This window comes from Phymastichus coffea, unplaced genomic scaffold (assembly GCF_024137745.1).
Source record: "Phymastichus coffea isolate CEN01 unplaced genomic scaffold, Cenicafe_Pcof_1.1 PCOF00050, whole genome shotgun sequence".
NCBI classification, from domain to species: domain Eukaryota; kingdom Metazoa; phylum Arthropoda; class Insecta; order Hymenoptera; family Eulophidae; genus Phymastichus; species Phymastichus coffea.
In genome coordinates this window covers 1,124,153-1,147,935 of record NW_026706861.1, presented here as the reverse complement: position 1 = coordinate 1,147,935, position 23,783 = coordinate 1,124,153, and the positions used below count along the sequence as shown (strand labels likewise).

At 35.8% G+C, this 23,783-nt stretch overlaps 3 protein-coding genes across 5 annotated transcripts in view; 1 reads left to right on the top strand and 2 right to left on the bottom strand.

Annotated features, from left to right (window-relative positions):
* The window catches only part of LOC131665393 (protein furry), a 71,386-nt gene that overhangs the window by 3,602 nt on the left and 44,001 nt on the right, over positions 1-23,783 (top strand). For both annotated transcript variants that reach the window (XM_058937265.1, XM_058937266.1), the window contains exons 10-23: positions 40-274; positions 349-752; positions 878-1,282; positions 1,523-1,829; positions 1,905-2,075; positions 2,156-2,345; positions 2,422-2,598; positions 3,451-3,597; positions 7,329-7,499; positions 7,881-8,030; positions 8,095-8,264; positions 8,824-9,098; positions 9,640-9,794; positions 10,505-10,671. In XM_058937265.1, coding sequence (XP_058793248.1) covers positions 40-274; positions 349-752; positions 878-1,282; positions 1,523-1,829; positions 1,905-2,075; positions 2,156-2,345; positions 2,422-2,598; positions 3,451-3,597; positions 7,329-7,499; positions 7,881-8,030; positions 8,095-8,264; positions 8,824-9,098; positions 9,640-9,794; positions 10,505-10,671 — 3,124 coding nt within the window. The remainder of the gene's footprint in view (positions 1-39; positions 275-348; positions 753-877; positions 1,283-1,522; positions 1,830-1,904; positions 2,076-2,155; positions 2,346-2,421; positions 2,599-3,450; positions 3,598-7,328; positions 7,500-7,880; positions 8,031-8,094; positions 8,265-8,823; positions 9,099-9,639; positions 9,795-10,504; positions 10,672-23,783) is intronic.
* Positions 4,861-6,889, bottom strand: LOC131665395 (piggyBac transposable element-derived protein 4-like). 2 transcript variants are annotated; one of them, XM_058937268.1, is made up of 2 exons: positions 6,751-6,889; positions 4,861-6,646 (listed from the first exon to the last, which is right to left on the bottom strand). In XM_058937268.1, exon 2 carries the CDS (start codon positions 5,966-5,968, stop codon positions 4,979-4,981), a length of 990 nt encoding a protein of 329 aa, XP_058793251.1. In that variant the 5' UTR covers positions 5,969-6,646; positions 6,751-6,889; the 3' UTR covers positions 4,861-4,978. The 2 variants fall into 2 exon arrangements, with proteins under 2 accessions (XP_058793251.1, XP_058793252.1); XM_058937269.1 differs by having other exon boundaries at positions 6,713-6,823.
* On the bottom strand, positions 10,786-21,910 carry LOC131665394 (thyrotropin-releasing hormone receptor). Its single transcript, XM_058937267.1, has 4 exons — positions 21,209-21,910; positions 17,233-17,710; positions 12,948-13,146; positions 10,786-11,941 (listed from the first exon to the last, which is right to left on the bottom strand). Exons 1-4 carry the CDS (start codon positions 21,517-21,519, stop codon positions 11,745-11,747), a joined length of 1,185 nt encoding a protein of 394 aa, XP_058793250.1. The 5' UTR covers positions 21,520-21,910; the 3' UTR covers positions 10,786-11,744.

Here is a 23,783-nt window from a genome sequence, read left to right as displayed (position 1 = left end):
TTGAAACATTTCATTCTCTTCATTGAACTACTTTTTTAGACTGTGAAAAATGAAGTTAATGTTCCTTGCTTAAAAAATTTCGTGGAAATGCTGTATTCTACGACTTTGGATATGTGTACGAAGAATAAGCATCGTCTCGCACTTTTCCCTTTGGTCACTTGTTTACTGTGCGTCAGTCAAAAGACTTTTTTTTTGCAAAATTGGCATTACTTTTTGGCAATGTGTCTCTCTCATTTAAAAAATCGTGACCCAAAAATGTGTCGTGTCGCCTTAGGTAATGATAAATAATACTTTTATTTTCATTGACTTGGATAATTATTTCATTATTTTAATGGATTTTTTTAACAGAGGCTCTTTATCGTTTGTTATGGGTATACATGATCCGAATCAAATGCGAAAGCAATTCTGCGACTCAGAGTCGTTTACAGAGTATCGTGAATTCCCTTTTTCCAAAAGGTTCAAAAGCTGTAGTACCTCGCGATACACCGTTGAACATTTTCGTCAAGATTATTCAATTCATAGCTCAAGAAAGACTGGACTTTGCGATGCGTGAAATAGTTTTTGATTTATTGTCGGTTGGTCGACAAGTAAAAATTATCCTCACACCAGAACGTATGAGTATTGGTTTACGTGCATTCCTTGTTGTGGCGGATAGTTTACAACAAAAAGAAGGCGAACCACCGATGCCTCGAACAATGGGTGTTTTACCTAGTGGAAATACTATGCGAGTGAAGAAGACGTACTTGAATAAGGTAATTTTTTTCAAATTTTCATTTTAACAAAATAGTGAAAAATCTTTAATACAATCTTTCAAATAAATAAATAAATGAATAAATGAATGAATGAATAAATAAATGTATTTATCAATCCATTTCAGATGTTGACCGAAGATACGGCTAAAAGTATTGGCATGTCATCCTATTTTCCGCATGTTCGTCGAGTCTTTGTGGACATCCTGCGTGCATTAGATGTGCACTACGGACGTCCATTAATGATGACGAGCACGCAGAATATGAATAAGGAGCCTGACGAGATGATCACGGGAGAACGAAAGCCACGAATCGATTTGTTCCGTACGTGCGTAGCGGCTGTACCGAGATTAATACCCGACGGTATGACTGGCGCCGAATTGGTCGAAATGCTAGCACGACTTACCGTGCATATGGACGAGGAATTACGGGGCCTTGCTTATCAGAGCTTGCAGACTCTTGTTCTGGATTTCCCAGACTGGCGGCAGGACGTCGTGCTTGGCTTCACCCAATTTCTGGCTCGAGATGTGCAAGTGAGTTTGCCTAGTGTTTTTATACTTACACTGGAATTTCTTTAGTTTTTTTGTGGTTACTGTAGTAATAGATTTTATTTATTTGATTTCCTCGAATTAAGTTTCTTGATAAGTTAATTTAGCGAATTGAAATGGAAAAAAAAATTATAAAATATATATATATCGTGTAATGATTTGTTTAAATTATCCATTAAGTAACACAATGTTGAATATTATAAACCTTTTGGAATTTGATTTCAGGATACTTTTCCGCAATTGCTCGACAACGGTCTTCGCATGTTACTTCAACTTTTGACATGTTGGAAGAATGCACTGGCCAATCCAAGTACAAAAGCAAAAGAACAGCCAGTTGACGGAGTGCGACTTAATTCGCGAATGATCGATAATGGCCCGAAGAAAAATGATGGGCAAAAAATCGAGCCGGTTTCAAATGTTTTACATCTAGTCGAGGGTTTTGCTCTTGTTATGCTTTGTAATTGTCGTCTATATCCACGACGTCTCGCCGTCCATATATTAAGAGAAATCAAACATTTACTGAAGACGTTTGGTCAGTTTTTTGAGCCGTTAAAATGAAATATCGATTAAGAATAAAATTACTAAAAATGTTATCTGTGCATTGCAGCTAGTTTAGAAGATGATCAGCCTGTGATTGATGTGATTGATACCTGTTGTCCGGTAGTTTTAGAAAAGTATTATTATATGCTCCCTCCCGCAGAAAAGGCAGCTGCTGCCTCGACATCAAACGTCGATCTTCAATGGATTGCAGATAGAAGCAGTTGCGTTTGGACGGCTGGTGAGAATTGTTTTCTCATTGCAATTTTTTTAGCTAATTAATACCTTAATTAACATTATTTGCCCTTAATTTTGTTTTAGGAATTCATGACGAAAACAGCACAAAAAGTTCCTCTTTATTAAATTTAAATGGAGCCGATCCTTGGAGTTGCTGTTTATTTGCATTTTTAGAAAAGGATAGGGTATTAACGTTGTGCCCAAATGCCGTCGCACACTCTTGGCCTATTGTTTTTAACCGTATTAATTCTCTATTTACTGTCATAGACCCAACGTAAGAAATATGATTTCGAATTAGAAATAAACTAATAATTTAAAACCGTGAATTAATATTTTAAATACTATTACAGACCAGTAAATGATAACAGGGCATCCCTCTTAAGAAGTTCTACAGCAATTCGTAAACCAGTTAACGAAAGAGACGTTTACATGCACGTATGGAAAAATTATTTAACTTTCGGATATCGCGTCGTACCACCAATTCCAAGTCCAATAATTCGCTGTGCCAGCCCGGATCTCAGTTTGAGGTAAGCTGTTATAGTTGATGTTGGGAAAAAAACACAAATCTTATGAGTCCAATTTTTTGGTTTTGAGATACATTTGAAAGGTGCAGGATTTCATACAATTTTATATGAAATTAATCTAACTATATTAAACTTAAGATTTCTTTAAAATGCAATGCAATAAGTATTTTATTATCTTGAATTTAACATAATAATTGGTTTTTGACTGCTTGCTCCATTGGATGCATAACTAATAATTTTTTAATTTTTCAATATTGCTGTATTGAATTATGCATCGCAAGATTTTTTTTAATAGCACTAATTAGTTTTTTTTAATATATTTAACAAAATGATTGTCCATACGACTTTTCATATAAACGAAACTTGCAGATAAACTTATTCACGTTTTGGTTTTGAATACGAACACTATTTTTTACGAACAACATTTTTAACATTATATTTCGTGGTGGTGTACTGAGATATTAAAGAATATCACAATAAATTTTTTATAATTAATACTTTGATGAATGAACTTTCAAGTAAAATTACAACCATCTAAAATTACGAAACCAACCACATTTGTAACAAGTTGTCGAAAAGTTCAAGTTTTCGACTGCCTGTCTGTCTGCAATTTTCTCTATTAACATTGCATGTCAGTTGACGTTGTTTCATGTATTCAACTATTTTATAAAAAACACCACGCAAGGGTTATCCATTTCTTATAATTCCCGCGCATAATTCTTGCAACGTGTTATTCTCCTCCCTCTTATCTACAAAGGTGTTAAATAGGCATTAATTTAGTCTGCGCGAAACGTGACCATTCAAAAAAAGCCAAATATGAATATTCGTTAAAAAATATAAAACAATCCCCCTTAGTGGTCAGCAAACGGTGGAGTTTGGTGTTTTGTGCATGAGTAAGGAGTTGAGTCAGAGCCTGGAGAACCTCGGTGGGGCGCAGACCCTACCGGGCCGCTTCTCGGTACCTTCAATATCCGGCATCTACACCAGACACAAGCGGACCAGGTGAGATTCTCTAAAAGCAGCTCTCCTCGAAAAAAAAATTAAATAAATAAGCAAAAATGCACGCTTTAATGCTCGGATGCTTTTTAACTGTGATGCGGGATTGTGGTTGCTGAGTATAAATACATATGTGCAAGTAATGGTGTTTTAGAGGCACACATGCAACAGCTGTGAAGATAAAGTGCTATGTCCATACTTTCTTTATATTGCAGAGCATTATGTGGAATACTATTTATGACGGAGTTGTACCTGCAAATTCTTGTAATTTTGATGATACAACTATGTCCTGCATCTTTTCGTTTTTCTAGATTTGCCAGTGAAGAACAGTTTTCTCATCAAGTCTTTCTCATCATTGTCATCGTCATCATTCATTCAATGTTTACCCATTATATTTTAGCGGATAGTTTTTCAAGTGGTTTGCTATTTACTCTAGCGTTAAAACTTTACTATAATTGACAACGTTTGAAACATGATTTTCGAATCTGAAAAAGTTCAATAAATTTTCAATAAAGTTCAATAAACGAAGTTTTGACGTTGGTATCAAACATCTAATAGACTTATGCATGTACATTGATTTTCAGCTATATCTCATGTATGCGATTGAATGCTTTTTCTCTTGCATGACATAGTTTGTACGTGGACTCATTACGAATGGTTCTCATCGCTTTATATGATCTTGCACCAGATAAAAATGACATAATCAAAGATTTCATTTACGTATCTCATAAAACTTATCATTAATTTTTTTACGTATCTTACCTATATTTATATAGTACACAGGTTGTGTTAAAACTATAATTACTTATAGAAGCGTTATTTAACAAAAAATAATTACCATTATAGCAACACCATTTAATTTATAGTGAAAATAATGTTGTATATACAATATATACATTTTTGAAAAAGTTATTGGCATTCCACAGAATGTCAAATTCGGTAAAATTTTAATATCACGATGTATTTTGTAAATACTAAGCTTTCACTGCTCTTTTCCTTCTTTTTGAAGCAAAACCAAAATTCTAGCTCTGCTTATTTTATTTCACCTATCTTTTGAGCTATAATTGAACATTAACCTGTTAACCAGGGAAATCCCTTTCTAATCACGCAACATATAACGGGCGCGTCCTTTTCCACTAAGATGTGTCATTACGTCACGCCTGGAAAATGTAATTTCATATTACTATATTTTTTTATTCATATTCATAATTAAAATAAATAAAAAATCGTGAAATATATATTTAATTGTTTATTGATATTTATGAAATACAATGAAAAAAAAACAAAGTTTCAAACAATTATAAAAAAATACCGGCACATGAATGAAATACCGGCATACTGAATAAAAAAGAGATCAAAAATATAGGTAGGTACAATTATATAAAATTCAAAACGCAATTTCTGTGTGATATATTTTAAAACAGTTATTGATACATAATGCTACAGCACAATCAGGACACCAGTATGTTGATTCTTTTCTAGCTCCTTTTTTGTAACAAACCCGACATTTCCTGGATTTAGTTTTTCCGGTATCGCTTTTTGTTTGCTCAGGGAAATATCTTTCCACTAAGCGTGCTGGTTTTGGTGTGGAGTTGCTGGTTGATGGTTTTGGGTGGGTGCTAACAATATTATTTTCAACTATTTTTTCTACACATTCTATCAAAAAGTGTAATTGATCTAATTGACCTCTATCCTTTTTGTACAAAATGTATGCGGTTAGGCCGCACATATCAAGTAATCGTAGAAAAATTTTTTTGTAAAATTTTTTTATCCTATTGCGAGCAGCCGTGTAGGCCACCATAATTCCATCTCCCAAATCTACACCACCCATATTCTTGTTGTAATCCAGGATAACGTTCGGTTTTTCTTGTCTTCTTCCTCTCTTTTCTATCATTGTCCTTTCGTCATTATGAATAGAACTGAGCATCAATACGTCTTTCTTATCCTTCCACTTTAAAACCATTAGTTTGCCTTTAAATCTTACGATATGTTCATTTTTTTCCAATTTTTTTGTTTTTATTTCACTGGGGATTCCGACTCTGTTTATTCTCATTTTTCCAACAATGTCTGTATTGTTTTGACACAAGACTTCAGCCAAAGGAATTGAAGTGTAGAAATTATCCAAGTAAATCTTATATCCTTTATTCAGTAAATCATGTGTTAACTCTAAAACAATTCTTGGTGATTGTTTTTCTTGTGGGTAGTTCGAACCATCGTTTGTGTCCTTTCCTGTGTATAAAATAATGTTTTGGACGTATCCAAATTGACTTTCACTCAAAATGAATAACTTTATGCCAAATCTAGCTCGTTTCGTTGCTATATATTGTTTCCAGGACAAATTCCCTTTCCACAATAAAAGAGACTCGTTCACAAACATAAAATGTTTTAAACTTTTGTGACAAATTATTGATGATTGGATCTATTTTGTATGTTTTTCTATGAGATACGTTAGGATCAAAACTTAGATTATCTGCAAAATGTAAAAACTTACACAATAATCCAAATCTGTTTTCGCTGATAGTTTCGTAAAAAAACGGTGTTTCAATAATTCTTCTTCTAGAAAAATATAACTCTAAAGATGGTTTTCCAAGTATCCCTTGTAAGATGAGGAGTCCCAAAAATATCTTTATCTCAGATTCATTCGTATCCTTCCATTTTCGAAGTCTCGAACGTGGTTTTAAATCCGGATTATTGGCAAAAAATTGGGCGGCATACAAATTTGTTTGTTCCGTAATTGTTTTTATTAGGTCGTCATCTAAAAACTTCTCTAAATAAAATACAGGAACTTTTTTTGGAGGAGTATTGAACGTTTTTCCCGGCTGTGCAGTGAAGGGAAATGATGGTCTCTCGGCATTTTAAGGCACCCATTATTCACTAATGTGTCTAACACTAACTTCTTCATCATCTTCACTCTCAGTGTCACTCAAATCTGTGTCATAGTCATGACCACTATAAGAGGATTCCGATGAGGAACTCATTATACGTATCCTTCTTTTACTTGCCGGTATATTTATTTCGTCATCGTTGATATCGCTCTCACTCATTTTGATGGTAACTAAAAAAATAAACAAAATATATATATATAAAAAGTTGGAAATATAAATAAAATATAATACGAAACATTTTTCATAGCCATTATATTTATTTGTAAGGATTTACTTGTAAAATAAATAATAATAGTGCAAGTACGTATCCGTCACTGTATCACTGCTCACACGAAACACGCCTTATCACTCGCGGTAGCGAAATCATACTGAATCCATCCGCGTATTAATTTCAAGTCAAGACATGTATGAATGACGTATTACCATAGTAGTAGTAAAATATACGTCCCGCCCGTTCCAGGGCGCAATATAAATATCGAGGACGTATTCATATGTCCTACCCATACCCGATATTGTTTACTTTTGACGTATTTATATGTCCCGCTCGGTTAACAGGTTAAATTACTGTTCTGTAAATTTTATTGTCTGAATGAATCTACACCAACGGAATCTTCATATCTAAAAGCACCAATTCAAAGGACTAAAACCTTATATAATATAGACATTTCATGTAAAAATTGTGACTATCAATATCAAATTCGTATACAAAAAAGAATAATCATCGCACTAATTAATTATGTATTGGCATAGATAAGAACTTTACATAATCGGTAAAGGGTTGACAGTCAATTGTGTCTTTCAACATATTTATACATCATCTGAAGAAAAGTAAATTCACTGATTAAATTACAGCTCCTCGCCAGACAGTTTGTCAGCTGAGCGTGGTGATAACAAGTCACCCGGCACTAATGTCAGCCCTTCGGCACTTTATAAGTTGACGGTACCATTGCTCAGGTGTGAAACTATCGACGTGAGAGATGCGGCTGTTCATGCTATCGGCAAGGTCAATGCTGACGCACTAAAGTAAGTTTCATTTTATTTTGATGCTTGAGGTAATAAAGAATAAATGCAATTTCAATTTTTATTCTCACGAGGAATCGATAAAAACTTGCGTTCTTTCGTATTTTTCATTTGAAGACAAAACAAAAATCAATATATTACTATGTATATTCCAATCAGAAGATTACAGAAAGTTTATATTCTTTATGCCCCCCCCCCCCCCACCCCAATGGAAACGATAAGCCGAAAGTGTTTACTGAGAACTAATCTATTTAAAAATTTGAATTAACATCACAATCAAAAACATATTTAAACGTAAAATTTCCATTTATCAAAATTTTCTAAATTAGCTGACCAACGATTTAGCTCGCGCTTCTTCTCATACACAATGCTGATTTCTTACAGAGACTTAATGGAGGAGCTCGTGCCTTATATTCGCGAAGCTGTTGATCGCAAGCAAGAGAATATGAGAAGACGACGACGAAGGGACGCACTGAGATTACAACTTGTGCGAGTGCTTGAGCTAATTGCCGAGTATGGTACTTTTGGAATTTGGTAAGAATTGTTTCGCACATAATTTTGTTTAGAAACAACGAACAACTTACACGTGTGATTGCAGTCTTGCAGTATTAGATCGTGAGACACAATCATTGCATCCGACCTTCGTGGAATACATAGACGGTGCACGCCTTTACCTTGAGAACGAGACGGACAAAGAAGCTCCTGCAGTGCATGACATTAAGCTGCATTTTTGCAACTTCATCAGGAAAATGCTGAAGAGCTTTTCGTGTAAGAGTTCACATATGTTTAAAGTTCAAATCGCCAATTAATTTTAACCGTTAATCTCTCACGACCGAGAGCTCAAAATGCGCGGATCGTGGATTTGTTTCAAACTTCTATGACCGAATGTCCTCTTGGAAAATCGTACTATAAATTAACCTTTGTATAAAGTTTGAGTATTATACTCCGATGATGAACTCGTTAAATTATCAGTTAATTGTTCTTTTTGAATTGAACTTTTTGATAGAAGGTTTTCAAACAGAAAAGTTGATAAAACTCTGGCTTTCAGGGAAATGATGCGATCACTTCTAATAAAGTTATTCAGTTATTTGTATCATTAAATCAGACTTTCTTTTGAATCTTATAATTGCTGCAAATAAAGTAGTTATCTATTTTTTTCAATTATTCATATTCTCGCACAAGGAAAATATATCTCAAATTTATCATATTCGCATCTAGCACTGCCAAATTCATTTCCTGCAAAACCATTCAGGCCATCCATTTTACTTTGCGATCGAAGAAACTGCAAATACAGTTAACTTTAACAACATTAAAATGTAATTTACAGTGGAGGCATGTCACACGCTACTCAAACGCGATTTGCGTCGCAATTTATTCACGCTATTCGCTAGCTGGGCAGGACCATATGGTAAACCTTTACTCGCCAGTATTGTCGTTGCGGAGGACGACAAGGCATTCTGCTCGGAACTTCAATTGTCAGCGTTACAAGCAATGAGCGGTTTATTATGCTGTGGAGCGTGTTTTAATACACAAGCGTTGGCTGAGGAAGGCTCATTACTCTATCAGTGGTTGGATTTGTTGTTGGCTAGCAAGGATGAGAAAGTGAGTTTTTTTTTCATTGAAAAAAATTTCTTAAAGATTGGTATTCTTTGGGGGGGGGGGGGGGTTGACACGCGTTAACTCATTCCACTTGCTAATGAGATTTTATTCTTATACTATAATAATTGATTATTTTTATTTTATTTTAAAAGCTGTTGAATATGCAGATATTGAAGTTGCAAAATGATGCAGCCTTAATAATTTTATTTGATAATCCATTTTACAATCTTTCAATTGCCAAACGACCAAATGATAGGGTAATCAAAATTCAATATTATATAGTCAGCATATCACAAAATTTCCATTTCGAGCTTGTTGAAGTATAAAATTTCAATACGGTATATCAATAGAGAATAATAGAGATTTAAATGGTTTCCATATGTTCTTTTATTAATCTGTTGAAAATTTATTTAGTATTTACTGTTACAATAAGTTAAATTGATTCATTTCATGAAATTCTAATAAATCGATTAAATATAACCTAACAATTGTTATTTCCTTTGATGATAAACTTTTCATGCAAATTTGTAATTGTTTTTTCAAGATTTACACCTTGGCTCGAGAGACGGTAGTGCTATTACTTGAAGGAAATCCGGATATCGGAGCACTTCTCGACTGGGTGGTTGATCGCTGTTATACTGGTTTACCTAAAGTGGCCGACGGCTGTTTTCTCGCTTTGGCGACTATCTTCAGTGCCAGGTGAGAGTTGATATTTTTTCGAAAAAACTCTAAATAATTGAAAAAGAAAGATATTAGTAACTGACACATCTATTTTAACCCTTGAATAATTACATGTACAATAAAATGTGTTACGGTTCGTTTCCACATGTTTACTCGGTGAATTCTTCGTCGTAAGAGCTCGCGTGTTCCCGTTCAAAGTGGAAATGTTTCTGCCGAACTATAAATACTATAAATACTAATAGAAAATAGCAGAAAGAGAGAGAGAGAGAGAACTATCGAAAGATTGATGATGCTTATAGGGCTCTTCTTGGTTCTCTTTTCTTTTTTATCTAAAAACGCTCTTCGCCTCAGGTATTAAACCACGAAGTTCCAGATATCAGTTTATATCTATTTTTTTAGAATCCTTAAGGTCTTAGTGAAAGAAATGATTTTCTATAAATATTTTATTTGATCGTTCAAAAATAAAGTATACGTAAATCGAAGTAAAAACCGAATTGATAATGTTTGATTTGTTCGAAAACAAAAATTTATAGAGATGTTCAAAATCCTATTCTATCTTTTATTTTACGTTGCACACTGAGAATGCGTAGCGCTTTTGTAAATTACATATATCTACAAAGATTGTGACTTGTAGCGTAAACAAAAAATGAGTTATATCATTATATATGCTGTATAAGTTCACATGTATTTAAAAAAATACATTGACATTATATCCGATTGAACGTTAGGGAATATCCATGCGATCACTATACGAGTATCATCAATGTGACTCTGATGAACACCGGCTGTCCACGAGCACCAGTGCACGACGCTGCACTGCAATTACTTCAACTGCTCGATCAGCGTTTCTTCGGCAATGTTCGACCGGCATTGCCTGCTCCCGATTCTGACACCGGTAAGTTTCCTTTCTTATTTTGTTTGATAGAGCTAAGAATAACACTATATCTGACTTACTCTTGTATCGAAATTACTAATGATGAATTATGCTGTTGTGACAAAGTATTTTAGGGGGTAATGACGAAGCTAGATGATATGTTTTTTTCTAGTTTTAATATGTCTTCTCTGCAATGTTTTATTTTGAGAGCTTGAAAATTCTTAAAGTGTGTCTATCGTTAAAGAAAGCGGTTCATTTCAAAACAGCTGTTACAAATAGAAAGATATTTTTATACGGATGGGAAGAGAAAAAACAAACATTACATTTTCCAGAGGAATTCCGTTATGCCATGAATTTGTGAGGTTAAAATAATTGTTACACATGATAATTTTAAATTGACACTTTACATTCGCTTACATTGATTAACAGTATTTTATAATCACATATCTTAAAACATGTCAACTCGCTCAGTTTATATACTAATACTGCAGAACAGAATCTCATATATTCTCCATAACATTTCAATAAAAAGTAGAAAAATATAACATAATCGACAATAAAACTCAGTCACAAGTCACAATTAGTATACATTTACCATTAAGATACAAAGACGGATAATATGAGATCGAGCTAACATAAAAAACGAACGAAAAGACACAGTCCTTTTCTCGCATTGTGTTTCAAACTACGAGCAAAATATCATACACATTTACTCCCTTTCTATATTGAATTTGTTTAACATTCAGAAAGTTTATTGACGCGATAAATGTATGTAATATTCCTATTTTGTGAATTTTTCTTTTTTTTCAACAGTTTTATTGATTACTTTTATGTGCTTCGACGCAATATCCAAGTTGCAAATTGTAGCGGCGGCTATTTTCACACGCGATGACATTTACATTTCATATTTACTTCTCGACGTCGATATATCTCAGACGTATTGGTAATGAAACTCGACTGACAAATGTATTTTTCAACTGTGCCTTCCTAATCTAAAGAAAGCATGTGGAGTTGAATAGAAAAAGCAATCAGACATTCGATTCTCCCGTTTGCAATGTAGCCTCAAGCTCGTCGGGAAATCGAATCTTCTTTCGTTACAGTCTCACGTCGTAAGGATCCTTCTTAGGCTTTGTCACACAGTAACTGTTATCCTTGTTCTGCTGTTCCCTTTGCGGTGATCCACGATGACAAGAATAATTTCGTAATCGAAATGAATCCTTCCACGGTTTGTTAATGACTATTGTCTGCTCGGCTACTGACGATGTGCCTATTATTCTTATCGTATCCGTACCTGCGGAATTATATTGGAATACAGGTACTCTAAGACAAATTGCATTTGCTAAATTTCAATCTTTTAACATTGTAGTACACGGCAAAAAAATTTCTTCTTTTATGTTTATTTTTAATCATTAATCTTTTTTACTTATAAATTCATATTTTAACAAATGTTTTTATTTTAAGTAAAATAATTTTTTGAAAATAAGAAAATTTGTTTCTTAAAATTTAAAATTAAATTAGTTTTAAATGATATTTCAAGTTTCATTTCAGTAATTCATCGTTTTTATCTCACGTTACATAGACTTTTAAGAAAATATTTTTTTTGCTAAAAATTATTTTGTAATATAAATACAAAATGAATTTTTTTAGAATGTATCTCATTCGAAATCACGGTAGAAGCTGAGAAATCTGCTTTAAGCGTTATCATATTACAATTGTTACTGGTGCTTTTCGACGAAAAAAAGTTTAGGATTATAAAGGGAACGTCATCGTCTTACATCATAGCTAAACATGTTTGCTTTGAAAGTGGTGTGCGTGTAAATACACACACACACATAAAGTTCTTTCGCTCGGAAAGAAAATATTTTCTTTGATCTGAAAGGAAAACTACTACGCGGTAAGGTATTGAATTTGAAAGCGAAGTACATCTCTTTTCTACACGGCAGTTGACGCGTCCTTGCAACGAAAGTTCGTTATGCAAAAAAAAGTGTTTCGCAAAGTGCGATATATGCATGCAATCTCACGTTTGAAATTAAAATCTATGGCTATCTGTAGGTCGTAGAACGCAAGTAGATTCGACACCAGATAGAAATCCGTAGCTTTGTTGAATGTATACACACGTAGCAATCCTCGATAATTTTGGTGGCAACATTTTTTTAATCTTATGTCTACTGCTAGTAAATATTTTACTGCAGATATTTTATCGATCGCACAAGCTTCATTGAATGAAAGGTCAACGCGGTTAATATTCAATTATAACTCGTAAAAAACCTAATGGCAATGAAATTTACAAGTCTTACCCTGTTGGACGGTGGACGATCGTTTTGATAAGCTGGAACTGGTAGCATGTTTACGACAGCTGAACAAATGTTGGACAGCCAAACGAAAGTTTTGCCCACTAGCGCAGTACAAGCCAAAGCTTATGCCGAAATTCGTGTTGAAAAGTAGATTACACGCTCGCTGGATCAACACTTCCAATTCCGTTGCTGAATTGTCGGGCTATAACGAGAGAGTCATCGAAATTAAGGCTCGTTTAAGAATTAAGACTTTTGCGTTGCTGTGTAAATGTAATTATATCGATCGGGATACGTTTGTTTTCGTCAAGCGTTTGCTGTACGTGCGTTATTTGAAACACGTGTGAAGGAGAACTATCGATGCAATATTAACAAAAGACCTTTAGCGTCGCGAAGGGATCCAGCGCGTACGCGTGTCTTGCGTATTGGATGGGTGACATATATTTCGGATGAGACTGAGATATCTCGATGCGCAAGCCTTTTTCGGTATTTATAGCCCTGCTTCTATAAACGCATTTAGAAGTTGCTTCTTCGAGTTCATAATATTACAATATATACAATAATCTATTACGCTTAATTAAATTTGTTACGATTAAGCACTTCTACGAAACCAATTTTGATTACAACAATCACACAAGTATAATTAATGCAGATCCAATTTCACATTCGACACAGTAATAATGCTCCATCATTTCGAGAGAATCGAAACCATTCATCTTAGCGCGTTAGCAATATTGAGATATAAACTGATAAACCGCGTGGGAAAGTCTATGCGGAATCGATAAAATGCTAATGCAGCAAGGTTTATAACGCGAGCGAGCAACAGGCAGGAAAAAACTGTATAGTGTTATTGGCTCTCTCGTGGTAAATTGGTAATTAACCGAGATGGGTAGACTAGCTGATCGAAACTTTCGATTAAGCATAGTTACGGTCACTGTATTACCCGCATATGTTCATCATAAGCTAGCGAGACTTTTTTTGTCCTATAATTTCATTACAACGTCGAAAGTTCCGTTTTCATCGATATGGGTTCCGAGGGTTTTTTTCTATTGAATACTTTTATGAGGGCTAAAGTTGCGATTATTTTTTAGAATATATTATACGACAAGTGGCACTGAATGCCAATGTAATATTAAGCTTGTAAGTTTTTTGATGGACAGATAACGGATTCAAACGCGGACAGGTCTATCAACTATTCGCATTAAATTACAAAAAAATAAATCAGACAGATATCTTGCGCGTCATAAATTCCTAAAGTACATTTGAGTATATGAGATGTAATCTTGTTTCCATAGCAGTAACCAGGATATAAACTCACGTTCATGTGTACAGTATAAAAAGAAAACTCAATGCTTTATACGTCCCATCAAACTTGATCAAATAAAACAAAGGAAGTCGATCTAAGCAATCGACTAGTAGCAATCGAATGAAGTCAGACTTGTGTGCAAGCGATGCAAACTAAATGTTATAGTTTCAGAACGGCACTGTAATGCATAAATTATATTCGTACATAAGTTCTTCTCACGCTCCAATGTATGCTTAACAAATTTTCGTTAATTCTGCCTTACAGATATATGCCAACGCCACTGTTATTAAACCGTAATTATTAAATCCACTATGCCTACAGCAAAAGAAACATTAACTAACCCGCAAAATAACAAAGTAACAAAAACGTTATAACACATCTTTCGGATCCGCCTATATGACTTATTTTCGTACGCGGTAAGCAAGTAGTAAAGTTGCCATGAAAGACGTTAAAAAATGTTCTGTGAGATTCTGTTAAAGAACGATACGTGTATGTTCAGTCAATTGCATTTGAACCCAGCCATACACAAGAATAAGTTATATCCGTGCAGCTATAAAAACTAGTAGTACAGGTATTTCTTTAGTCAGACAAACAACGTGCCGCCTATAATTCGAATACGTGACTTTTTTATTTGGGAGGAGAGGCAAAGAACGGTACTTGCTTCTACTCTAACTCGATATAACGTGCAGCAATTCTTTTTTGCCTCGCAAAGTGAGCTTGGAACTCGAGATTATCTGGAATTCATTCAGAAGAGTTCTTAACTATCAGCTAGCGCTCAAAATTTTTGTTTAATTCAACAGCAAAATTTAATTAGCGCATCGCTCCCACGACAAAGTCAATTAAATCCACTATTGCAAACTCAATTAAACCCAGTATTGCTAAGAACAGTTAAAATTGCTCATTGATCTTCAAACTCGAATAATTATGTCAATCAATATTGTCGCGAAAAAAAAGTATTCACCTATTTTTAAATTTATATGAATGTGCAGTGCTTATAGATTTTTCGCGCCGAATTCTTCCTTCATTGTTCGCCTTCGTTCAATTTTAAGTTTGTCCGATCAAAGCTTAATAACTCAAAGTTATATTGACTTCTCGTATGATGCGGATACATTATTACTTTTTCTAATATGCCAATTATCTTGAAAGCAACGGGCAAATTATTCTATTATACGCTCGTCAGATTTGCAAGCCACACCTGACAGTTTTCAATATATATCCGATACACAGCGTACGCGTAAGACCAAGCGTCATACATTGCAAAAATAAATCAGGCATTTATACATCGAAGCTGGATTTTTCATTTTAATCTGACCAAAATTAACACGGTTAAATACACTTCATTCGGAAATATTCTTTTGCTAATACTGGGTGAAGTATGTGGGCGCAACAAAGAGAAAGAAAGAAATTAAATTATCCAATAATCTGAGTACATCATGGTACTTTCATCAGCACTTATATCCGTTAAATAAATCCTCGCCAAAAAAACAGACGTGACAAGTGCTCGGTTAAACCGAAAAAGAGCAATGGCATTAGCATTATAACCAATGAGATAGCCGCGCGAGCACATTTAAAAGTCAAATTTAATAAAAACAAGAATCGCGCGTCCACGATTCTCCATGACTTATTGCTCTGCGCTTATCGCTTGCAATTCGCGCTTCCATTGAAGAAACAAATGTAATTCTTTCTCGTGGAAATTAAATGGAAATAGCTAGTACCGTTTCGAAGAGACAACAAGATAGGAGTACTAGGTTGGCTAATTTGAAAGTTTCATTGTTATTGTGCTTGCGGTATTGTCTTGCTTATCGTTTTATTTTTCCTCGCGAACACTATTTTCGAAACTTAAATTGTCTCGGCATTCATTAGAGTTATAGCCAGCCCTCGGAAATACTTCTAATTTTCGTAAAACCCCGTCAGAAGCCAGTAGATTTACTAGTTGCCTTAACCGTCGAATAAATATCGCGAATGACATTCACTTGGCGGTCGTCCTCGAAAGATGTTAAAGTAAAAAGAGAGCTTTCGCGCAACATTACGGGAATACTGATAAAAAACGATAGCGCTTTAAGATAGTATTTTTTTTTAATGTCGCAGGAGGCAGTGGCATCCCGTGAATGACACTGCAACGCACAAAAAGGGGGCGTACTCGTGTACACGCGCACGCGCTCCTCGCTAACTTAATGCTATTAGCTCGATTATAACGCTGATTAAATTTCACTTTTCGAGAGAATTTGGCGCATAGGACAAAGGATTTTTTTTCGACAGAAAACTTAGCTCGTCAATTCAATACAGCTGATTCATCTCGCGCGTTCGTTTGACTCTGCTTTTTCTTCACTAATTCATTTCGTTATGGAAATCCATTACAGGTAGGTACATTGAGATAATTCGTATTTCAAATATATGCTGTCATCTATTTACGCACATTTCGCGCAAGATTCGTTTGCTTTTTCACAACTCTCGGTCGAAATAAATGTCAATAAAGCTGATGTCGCGATCGAATTATTTGAGCGTGCAGTGCACCAAAACAGAAGATAGGTGTAACTAATTTTCGCGAACACTTTCAAGTTTCGACATCTACAAAATTTACAAAAGTTTGGTCTTCAGTTAAGATATTTTTGTTCTCCATACGTATACGTTTAGTCAGTCCGTCAACGAACTTATAGGTGAACGTCCCCAATAAAAAAGAAACGCGTCATCCAATCAAGCTGCTTCTTCCCAATCATACATTGATGCTTTCTCGACAGATCCGAAGACCTTATGAAGACCCTCGACGAGGCACGTCGATTTATTTGAACGGTTGTTTTTTTTCGCTTATCGCGCCAAAGAATTGGAAACGAGTCATGCTTTCCAACTATGGAATTGTTCGATCGTTGATTGTGCCGATAAGCCACGTAACGGAAATTGTTTTTGTACGTACGAACGTTCCCAGTCAAGCAGAAGCATGCAATCGAATGCGCGTCGAAGAAAAGGAAATCATGAATGACGTTTTACCTGGAGAAAGGCGTAAGCACGCATTGCATAAGCAGGCAAGTTCAGACAGAAGAAGACGCTCGATACGATGAGTAGCATCTTGGTGACTTTGGATTGATGAATCGGTTGAGGCGAGTCTCTCGTGGATCCGCAGGCTTTGAGCGACGTCCTCACGCTGTCGACTCTCCACACAGTTTTAACAATGAGTGAGTTTAGCACGAAAATAATACAGAACGGCAGAGCGAATGTGAGAATAGTGTCAAGATAATTGACGGCGCTGGCTACGCTATCCCAACCTTCCTCGATATGACATTGCTCGCGAGTCGTATTGTCCATTAGTCGTGGACCCGAGTACACTAACACCGGACTACACAACACTAAACCGGCGAACGTGACGCCACTTAGGAGTAGTTTTGCGCGATTTACCGTGCAGATCCATTGGCGATGCAGTGGGTAGCAGACCGCTACAAAACGCTCTAATGTGAATGCTACGACGAACCTGCAATAAAAATACGACGGGCGAGTTAGTGAGGAAGTAGTGCGAGTCGGCTCGTGGTCAGCCGCCAGCGATCTTTTCGTTCGGCTGAGCGCTGCATTGTTCAATCAAATGGGAAGCAAACTCTTTTCACCGGCATGTGTCTTTTGATCTTTGACCTTTGCGTGCAAATAGGTGCTTTCAATTTCAATTAACGAGCTCATTGAACTGATCGATACCGCGCATAGTTCGTTTGATAAGAACGCGGAATGTGAAATGGAAAATGCGTCGAATTAATTAGAATCTCGATGCCGGCAATTTAATTTTTCTATCGCCGTGCGTAAACTATCTGCTTCTCGTACTGTTCTCTAGTTTATGAACAATGTGACGAAATAATCAAGTGTCATTAAATTTCAGCGTACAGCAGAGTTATGTTTACTTTCAGCCGAAGCTGCAATACGACACTTTAGATAGCCACGTGTTAACGATGATGGCTCGACTACCCATTCGATATTATGATTGAGACTGTAGTGGCGGGATGGTGTAGGAGCTGGGGGAGCGGGGTTACCATAAATAAAATCAACTATCAATTAGTAATATAAAGGTCTTGAATTAATTATAGTGTGGGTGTGTATTCTGTTTGTTGGTCAACCGTCATAATTTAACATTTTTGTATTATTGATCTATAATTTACGTTACTTTTGTCTGAGGATATACTCCTCCTTCCCTCAAGCCCCCAGCACTCTTCCATATTCTCAATCGCCATCTCATTTTACGCAATTTTAAGAGGAAATATGGTACACGATACTCGTGTGCACGTAGGTGACTCCCGGACTCGTTTAGCTTGCGCCGAAATTATCTGCCTTGCACATGCGTAGTGTAATGTATAATTTCTTTTGAGTTTCGAATTTAATTAAAAATATCTTTAGCATGCGAAATTTGTTTCTATTTTTCAAGAGAGCATAAACCATAATCTCGGGTTCGTTAAAGTATAGAGACTTTTATTTTGAAGATAGAAAGGATGGGCTCCTGCAGCGCGCATATAGCAAACAAAGTACGTTTGCTCTATACTCGTGATTGATTATGAACTTATTAATAACCTAGTGATCAAATTGCCAAAAGTCTTTTCGCGCTGCCGCGTGAATTTAAAAATATTCCAGCTGCATAAGAAGCGAAATCACATTGCCACGCTATCGTAAGATCAGTAGCTGCCATAAAAAACAGCGATATTAGCATATTGACGCGGCGACAGCGTCGGCTGGCTCTGGAGAAAATAACAGTCTCTGGACTATCCCGCTTTTGATCAATAATTACAAGAAAACTCCTCTCGGGCGTAGGGACACGCCTTGTCTATTTGTACTTTTTTCAAAGCAATGACGCATACGCGTTCGCTTTTTTTCTTTCTTTTTTTTATACAAGATAACGCGCAGTGTTCCGCGGCGCCTTAATTGACCGGCTGCAGTCAGGAAAGAGTAACCAATTATTTTTATGGCTCAATTATTTTCCTCGCTCGAGTGGTGGAATATTCAGTCGAAGGAACACGGCGGATGTTGTATTGTCTCATTCGTCTTTCGTTGCATTCGCAAGCTTGGAAAAGAGTGCATTGTTTGTCATAGTTTGCTAGGAAAAAGCCGCCTTTGAGTTTGAAAATGAAGATTCCCGCCGATAAACTTTTCTTTAGGAAGAAAGTGGTTTTCGAAATGAAAGTCTCTTTAGAATAAAATCGGAGAATCAGAAATGACAGGGCATGGGCAGAAGCTTGTGTGAAACACTTGCAACACTGATCCAAAGTAAACGAGTCGACTGTAGCGTGTCCATTCAACGTTAAAAGCAATAGCTTGTATAGCCACAGTTTGATTAAGATCGAATTACTGGGGAAAGAAAAATCTGTGATTCTCACCGACGACAATTAACGAGCGGTTTTGACTTGTGCTGAATAAAAAAATTGCTCATAGAGAAAATGAACGTCCGCGACAACAAAGCACCATACGTTCGCAACGACCTTCCTCGGAAGTTCATCTTTATTAACACGATGAATTGTGGATAACTGATTCTCCAAGTAGCTCGTGTTTCATTGCTGATACACGCACGCAGAGCTGCAATTGTTCTCCACTGAAATGATTAATAGTACGCTCGCGCGGCTTAATGTGGTGCACGGGCAAACGGGGCATGTAGTCCTTTCACCAAACGCATTATAAGTCGCATAATTAGTTGCCGCATTACTTATCAATGATTTTATAGTGTTAGATTGAAAAATTCAAGCTTTGTGTTGTTCTAGTTTTTGTGAGTGAACTTACATTCAAGGGAATATAATATCAAAGTTTAGTTTCAACGTCACTGTGAATGCAAATGTAAATCCATGTGGCTCTAGTGCTCATGCACATTTAGTAGAGTTCACAGTAAAATAGTAAATATAGTATTTCAAGATGATTTCACCTTCATTATGATTCTTTTATTTCGCACAATCGCGCAGGCCGCCCTCGTATGTTGTACGCGCGAATGCAAGAAAAAGCATCGTGAGCTTGCTATACACTCCCCGTTCCAATCGCAAGAATAAAAAACTCATTATCATCCTTTTATCTTTTTCGCATTCAAGCGCGCGTTTCAAATGCTCGCGAGAGATAAATGTGAAAAAAAGCTTTTTGCTTTTGTGAAAAAGTTGAACACGTTGCGGGATTACCCGCGCGGTTTCGGAATCGCCCTTGCCACAAATATAAGATTTATGCATACACGCTGTTTTGTCTCTCTTACTACGTCGGTTTCACCACTAGCTTTACATAGTGTTATTTGTTTATTTTTTTGCGTATTTTTTACATAGCTATTGTTCTAATAGTAATCAACTTTTGATTTTTTTGATTACATTGTTATTAAACAATATATATATTTGCTACTAGACCATTTTATTTCAAAGCAAACTTCAATAGCAATGCTTTTATTAAAAACACGCAAAACTAAATATTTCATTTTTTACACGTGTTCTTTTTTTTTATTATTTTGTTGATAAATCAGATAATATTACTGAATAATATTTAAAAAATTCATTTATCGTCATCCGGTAAAAGCCATAATTACCGAACATGCAAAAATATAATTAAAAAACAAGGACGATAATAATTATCGTAAATACATTGGTTGTTATCTAAATTTTTTTTAGATATTTCACAATATTAATCTGAAATTGATGAGCTCTCGGATGTTTTGATAAAAGACAGCCATTAGTTTCGATCACGTTGTAGGTTGTCGTGAGATTAATAGCGCAACCGTCGATGCTATATATTAACTTTAGGCGGCTAACGTGTTTCGCTCGCTGATAACTTTTTTAGACCGCAAGGTACGTGGACATAATAGGGCAGCATCGTTAGGAAGTTTTTACAATCCAATCGAGATGTATCGTATTTCTTTTCTTTATGGATGCGGGTGTACAATATCGATCAATCAAAGTTCCACAAAGCTGCTCTTATCGTTTAATGCTTTATAAAAAAAAAAAGAGCAAGCACAAAACTAAAATCTCAATTCACGCACCAAGCACTAAGAAAGCTGCAGACATTGGTCAGGTAGACGAAAAACTGGCAGAATCCCTGTTTATTCATAATCTGCACATTCGTCCAAGATAGTCCAAGCCAAGCGACGAAAATTGATGCCAGAAAGCCAGTGTCGCTGACAGCCAGTGCGGCCAGATAAAAGCTCGACGACGTTCGGCGCATTTTGCTGGCGAACACCACGTACACCGATAAACAATTGCCAAGCGAGCCAAGTACCACTAATACCGGCAGGTAGTAGATTTCTAGAAAGGTGATCACCTGCCAGGCGATCGAGTAATGCAACTCGCTCATTTTTTCCGTGTATTCGTTTCTTTTCTTCTGCGACAAAATTGCAATCGTTTCTTCTATCTTTTGTTGCGTCGCCGCTCATGCAGCCGCGGTACTTTGAACTTCATTTTATACTAAGATCCGCTCAATTAATTTCAAGCTTTGTCCATCAAATCAAATCACTCGCTTCGATGCATAGTTCGAGCTCCAGTATTCAGTCATAATCCGCGCTTGTCGTACATCGAAAGCGAGGCTATCGTTATCGCAAACAATTAATCTGTCGGTGCGTTCCAATCTAACCCACCAAGAAACAAAAAGCGTTTTAATGCAGCCGATAAATTTCCGACGCACTGAAAAGAAAAACAAACAAGCTTTTCTTTAGATGAGCACCAGCAACACACCAACACGTCCGTTCGCGCAGGAGGCGCTAAGCGCTTTGCCGGCGAGCTTCGACGCTGGCGCCTCGATATGCTGCATTCATCGCTCGCTCTCTCGCCCCCGCCAACACGCTCCCTCCTCTTTTTTACGTGCCAAGCTTAAAGTCTCATAGAGCTTGCGGTTTGGCATTCCGCCTCGTTTTCTTCCGGCCTGAGTTTTTTTTATAAGCAGAGTTATACGGGGCGGCGGGCGGGTGTTGCGTTTGTTTGATGTATCAGGTTTTTCGTCGCCGAGAAAATAGATATTACAAAATTTGTCATAAAAATACTGCAATTCATAGTCATAGTAGGATATACTTTGACTATAATAAAACTGCTATCTAACCTAGTAAAATATGAATGTTGCAAGTTTTATTATCTAACGCAGTAAATTTTGCTAGAATCCATAGTAATCACCACTGTAAACAGAATGCAAAAGATTAGCTCGATAAATTTTACTATGTACATAGCAATTTTTACTGCTTCGGGAACTTTTGGGAACCACCATCGTGCAAATAACGGACGTTTATATAAACCGCGTAGTCCAGGCAACAGAGAAATTTTCAGACAAAAATTCCGGGGGTTTTCTCAACGGAAATCGCTTCAGTACAATGTAAATAGGAACTCTTGATAAAATACAACTCCTAATTTATTATCAGATTTTTTTTATGAGCGCTCAAAGTTGACGAAATATGGTTTTTTCAATCTGCAAGCCACGGTATGCATTTTAGCTGAAAAAGTTTCGCATAAAAGTTGTAGGCAATAGCAAAAGCTACAATTTGAGCTGTCGTGCAATTTTTTTCGTTTGTTAGTTATTGAAAAAAGCCCCAAAAACCCTTAAAAATGGCCATTTTTACTATATCGAATATTTATTGCAAAAAGAACTTTTTTTAATGTTTATGACTCTTAAAAGAAAGCTCTTGTGATTGTAAAAAAATGAATCGTCGTACGACTATTTATTTTTATTAGTTACTGATATATTCTAATTAGTTAATTAAGAGACGTCCAAACTACGGGTCTGTAAATTTTTTTTGGCCGAAGATATCGAGTTGTAAAACAACTCAATCTCTTTGTCAAAACGTCAATTTTAATAAATGATTGGGAACGAATCAAAAAATTAATTTGCAACCCCTAAATTTTGACTTTAAAAAAGAGCGCCTTTTTTCTTTTATAAACAATTAGAATTGCGGCTTCCCTATGCATTATAGAGATTTCTTTTTTAGAAATTCTGAGATCAAGGTGCATATTTTGAAAAAAAAAAATTGTTTTTCGACCAATAGGAGCCGAGATAATTTTTTTTTTTTGTTTAAATCGCCATTGTTGTAATAATGAAAATTAACAAATCGGTCCAAGGGTATTCGATCGTTATTAAGTTATATTTTCTCATTACGATACAAGGCTTTACATATTTTGGCTTTTTAACAATTAAAATGACGTTTCATTTCCAGCATGAGAAAAGCCAAAGGCCGGAGGCGGTGGTGGGGGGCTTCCCTCGCGCGCTTGGGAATACTGAAAGTCCGCGTTCAAATCGACGCGCTTCGCAAAAATCAGGCTTATCTCGCGAACTATTGCATCAAATTCGATCATTTTTTTTTTAATTTGGGGTAGCTTCAAAATTTATTGAGATTGGTGTAGTTATAATTACTATATTTAGTGCCAATCGTTTATTATTAACTTAATTGAATTCATACATATCAGTGTATGTATAAATTCCAATTAATTATTACTTGCTATCCGTAAATATGGATAAGGATAAATAATAATCAATATATTTTCAATTATTAATAACAATATTTTAATTTATATGCATACGTAGGCTATAGTTTACATGATTTCTTATTTTCTAATTGTACCTAGTTCTTTTCGGCGCAG

What these genes read in the sequence shown, in the direction of transcription:
- LOC131665395 (XM_058937268.1), bottom strand. Translation starts at nt 5,968, where the DNA reads ATGTTTGTGAACGAGTCTCTTTTATTGTGGAAAGGGAATTTGTCCTGG.
- LOC131665394 (XM_058937267.1), bottom strand. Translation starts at nt 21,519, where the DNA reads ATGAGCGAGTTGCATTACTCGATCGCCTGGCAGGTGATCACCTTTCTA. An exon ending in TGCAGCTTTCTTAGTGCTTG is followed by an intron (nt 17,711 to 21,208) that starts GTGCGTGAATTG and finishes TTTTTATTGCAG; the next exon opens with GTTCGTCGTAGCATTCACAT. An exon ending in ATCGTCCACCGTCCAACAGG is followed by an intron (nt 11,942 to 12,947) that starts GTAAGACTTGTA and finishes ATAATTCCGCAG; the next exon opens with GTACGGATACGATAAGAATA.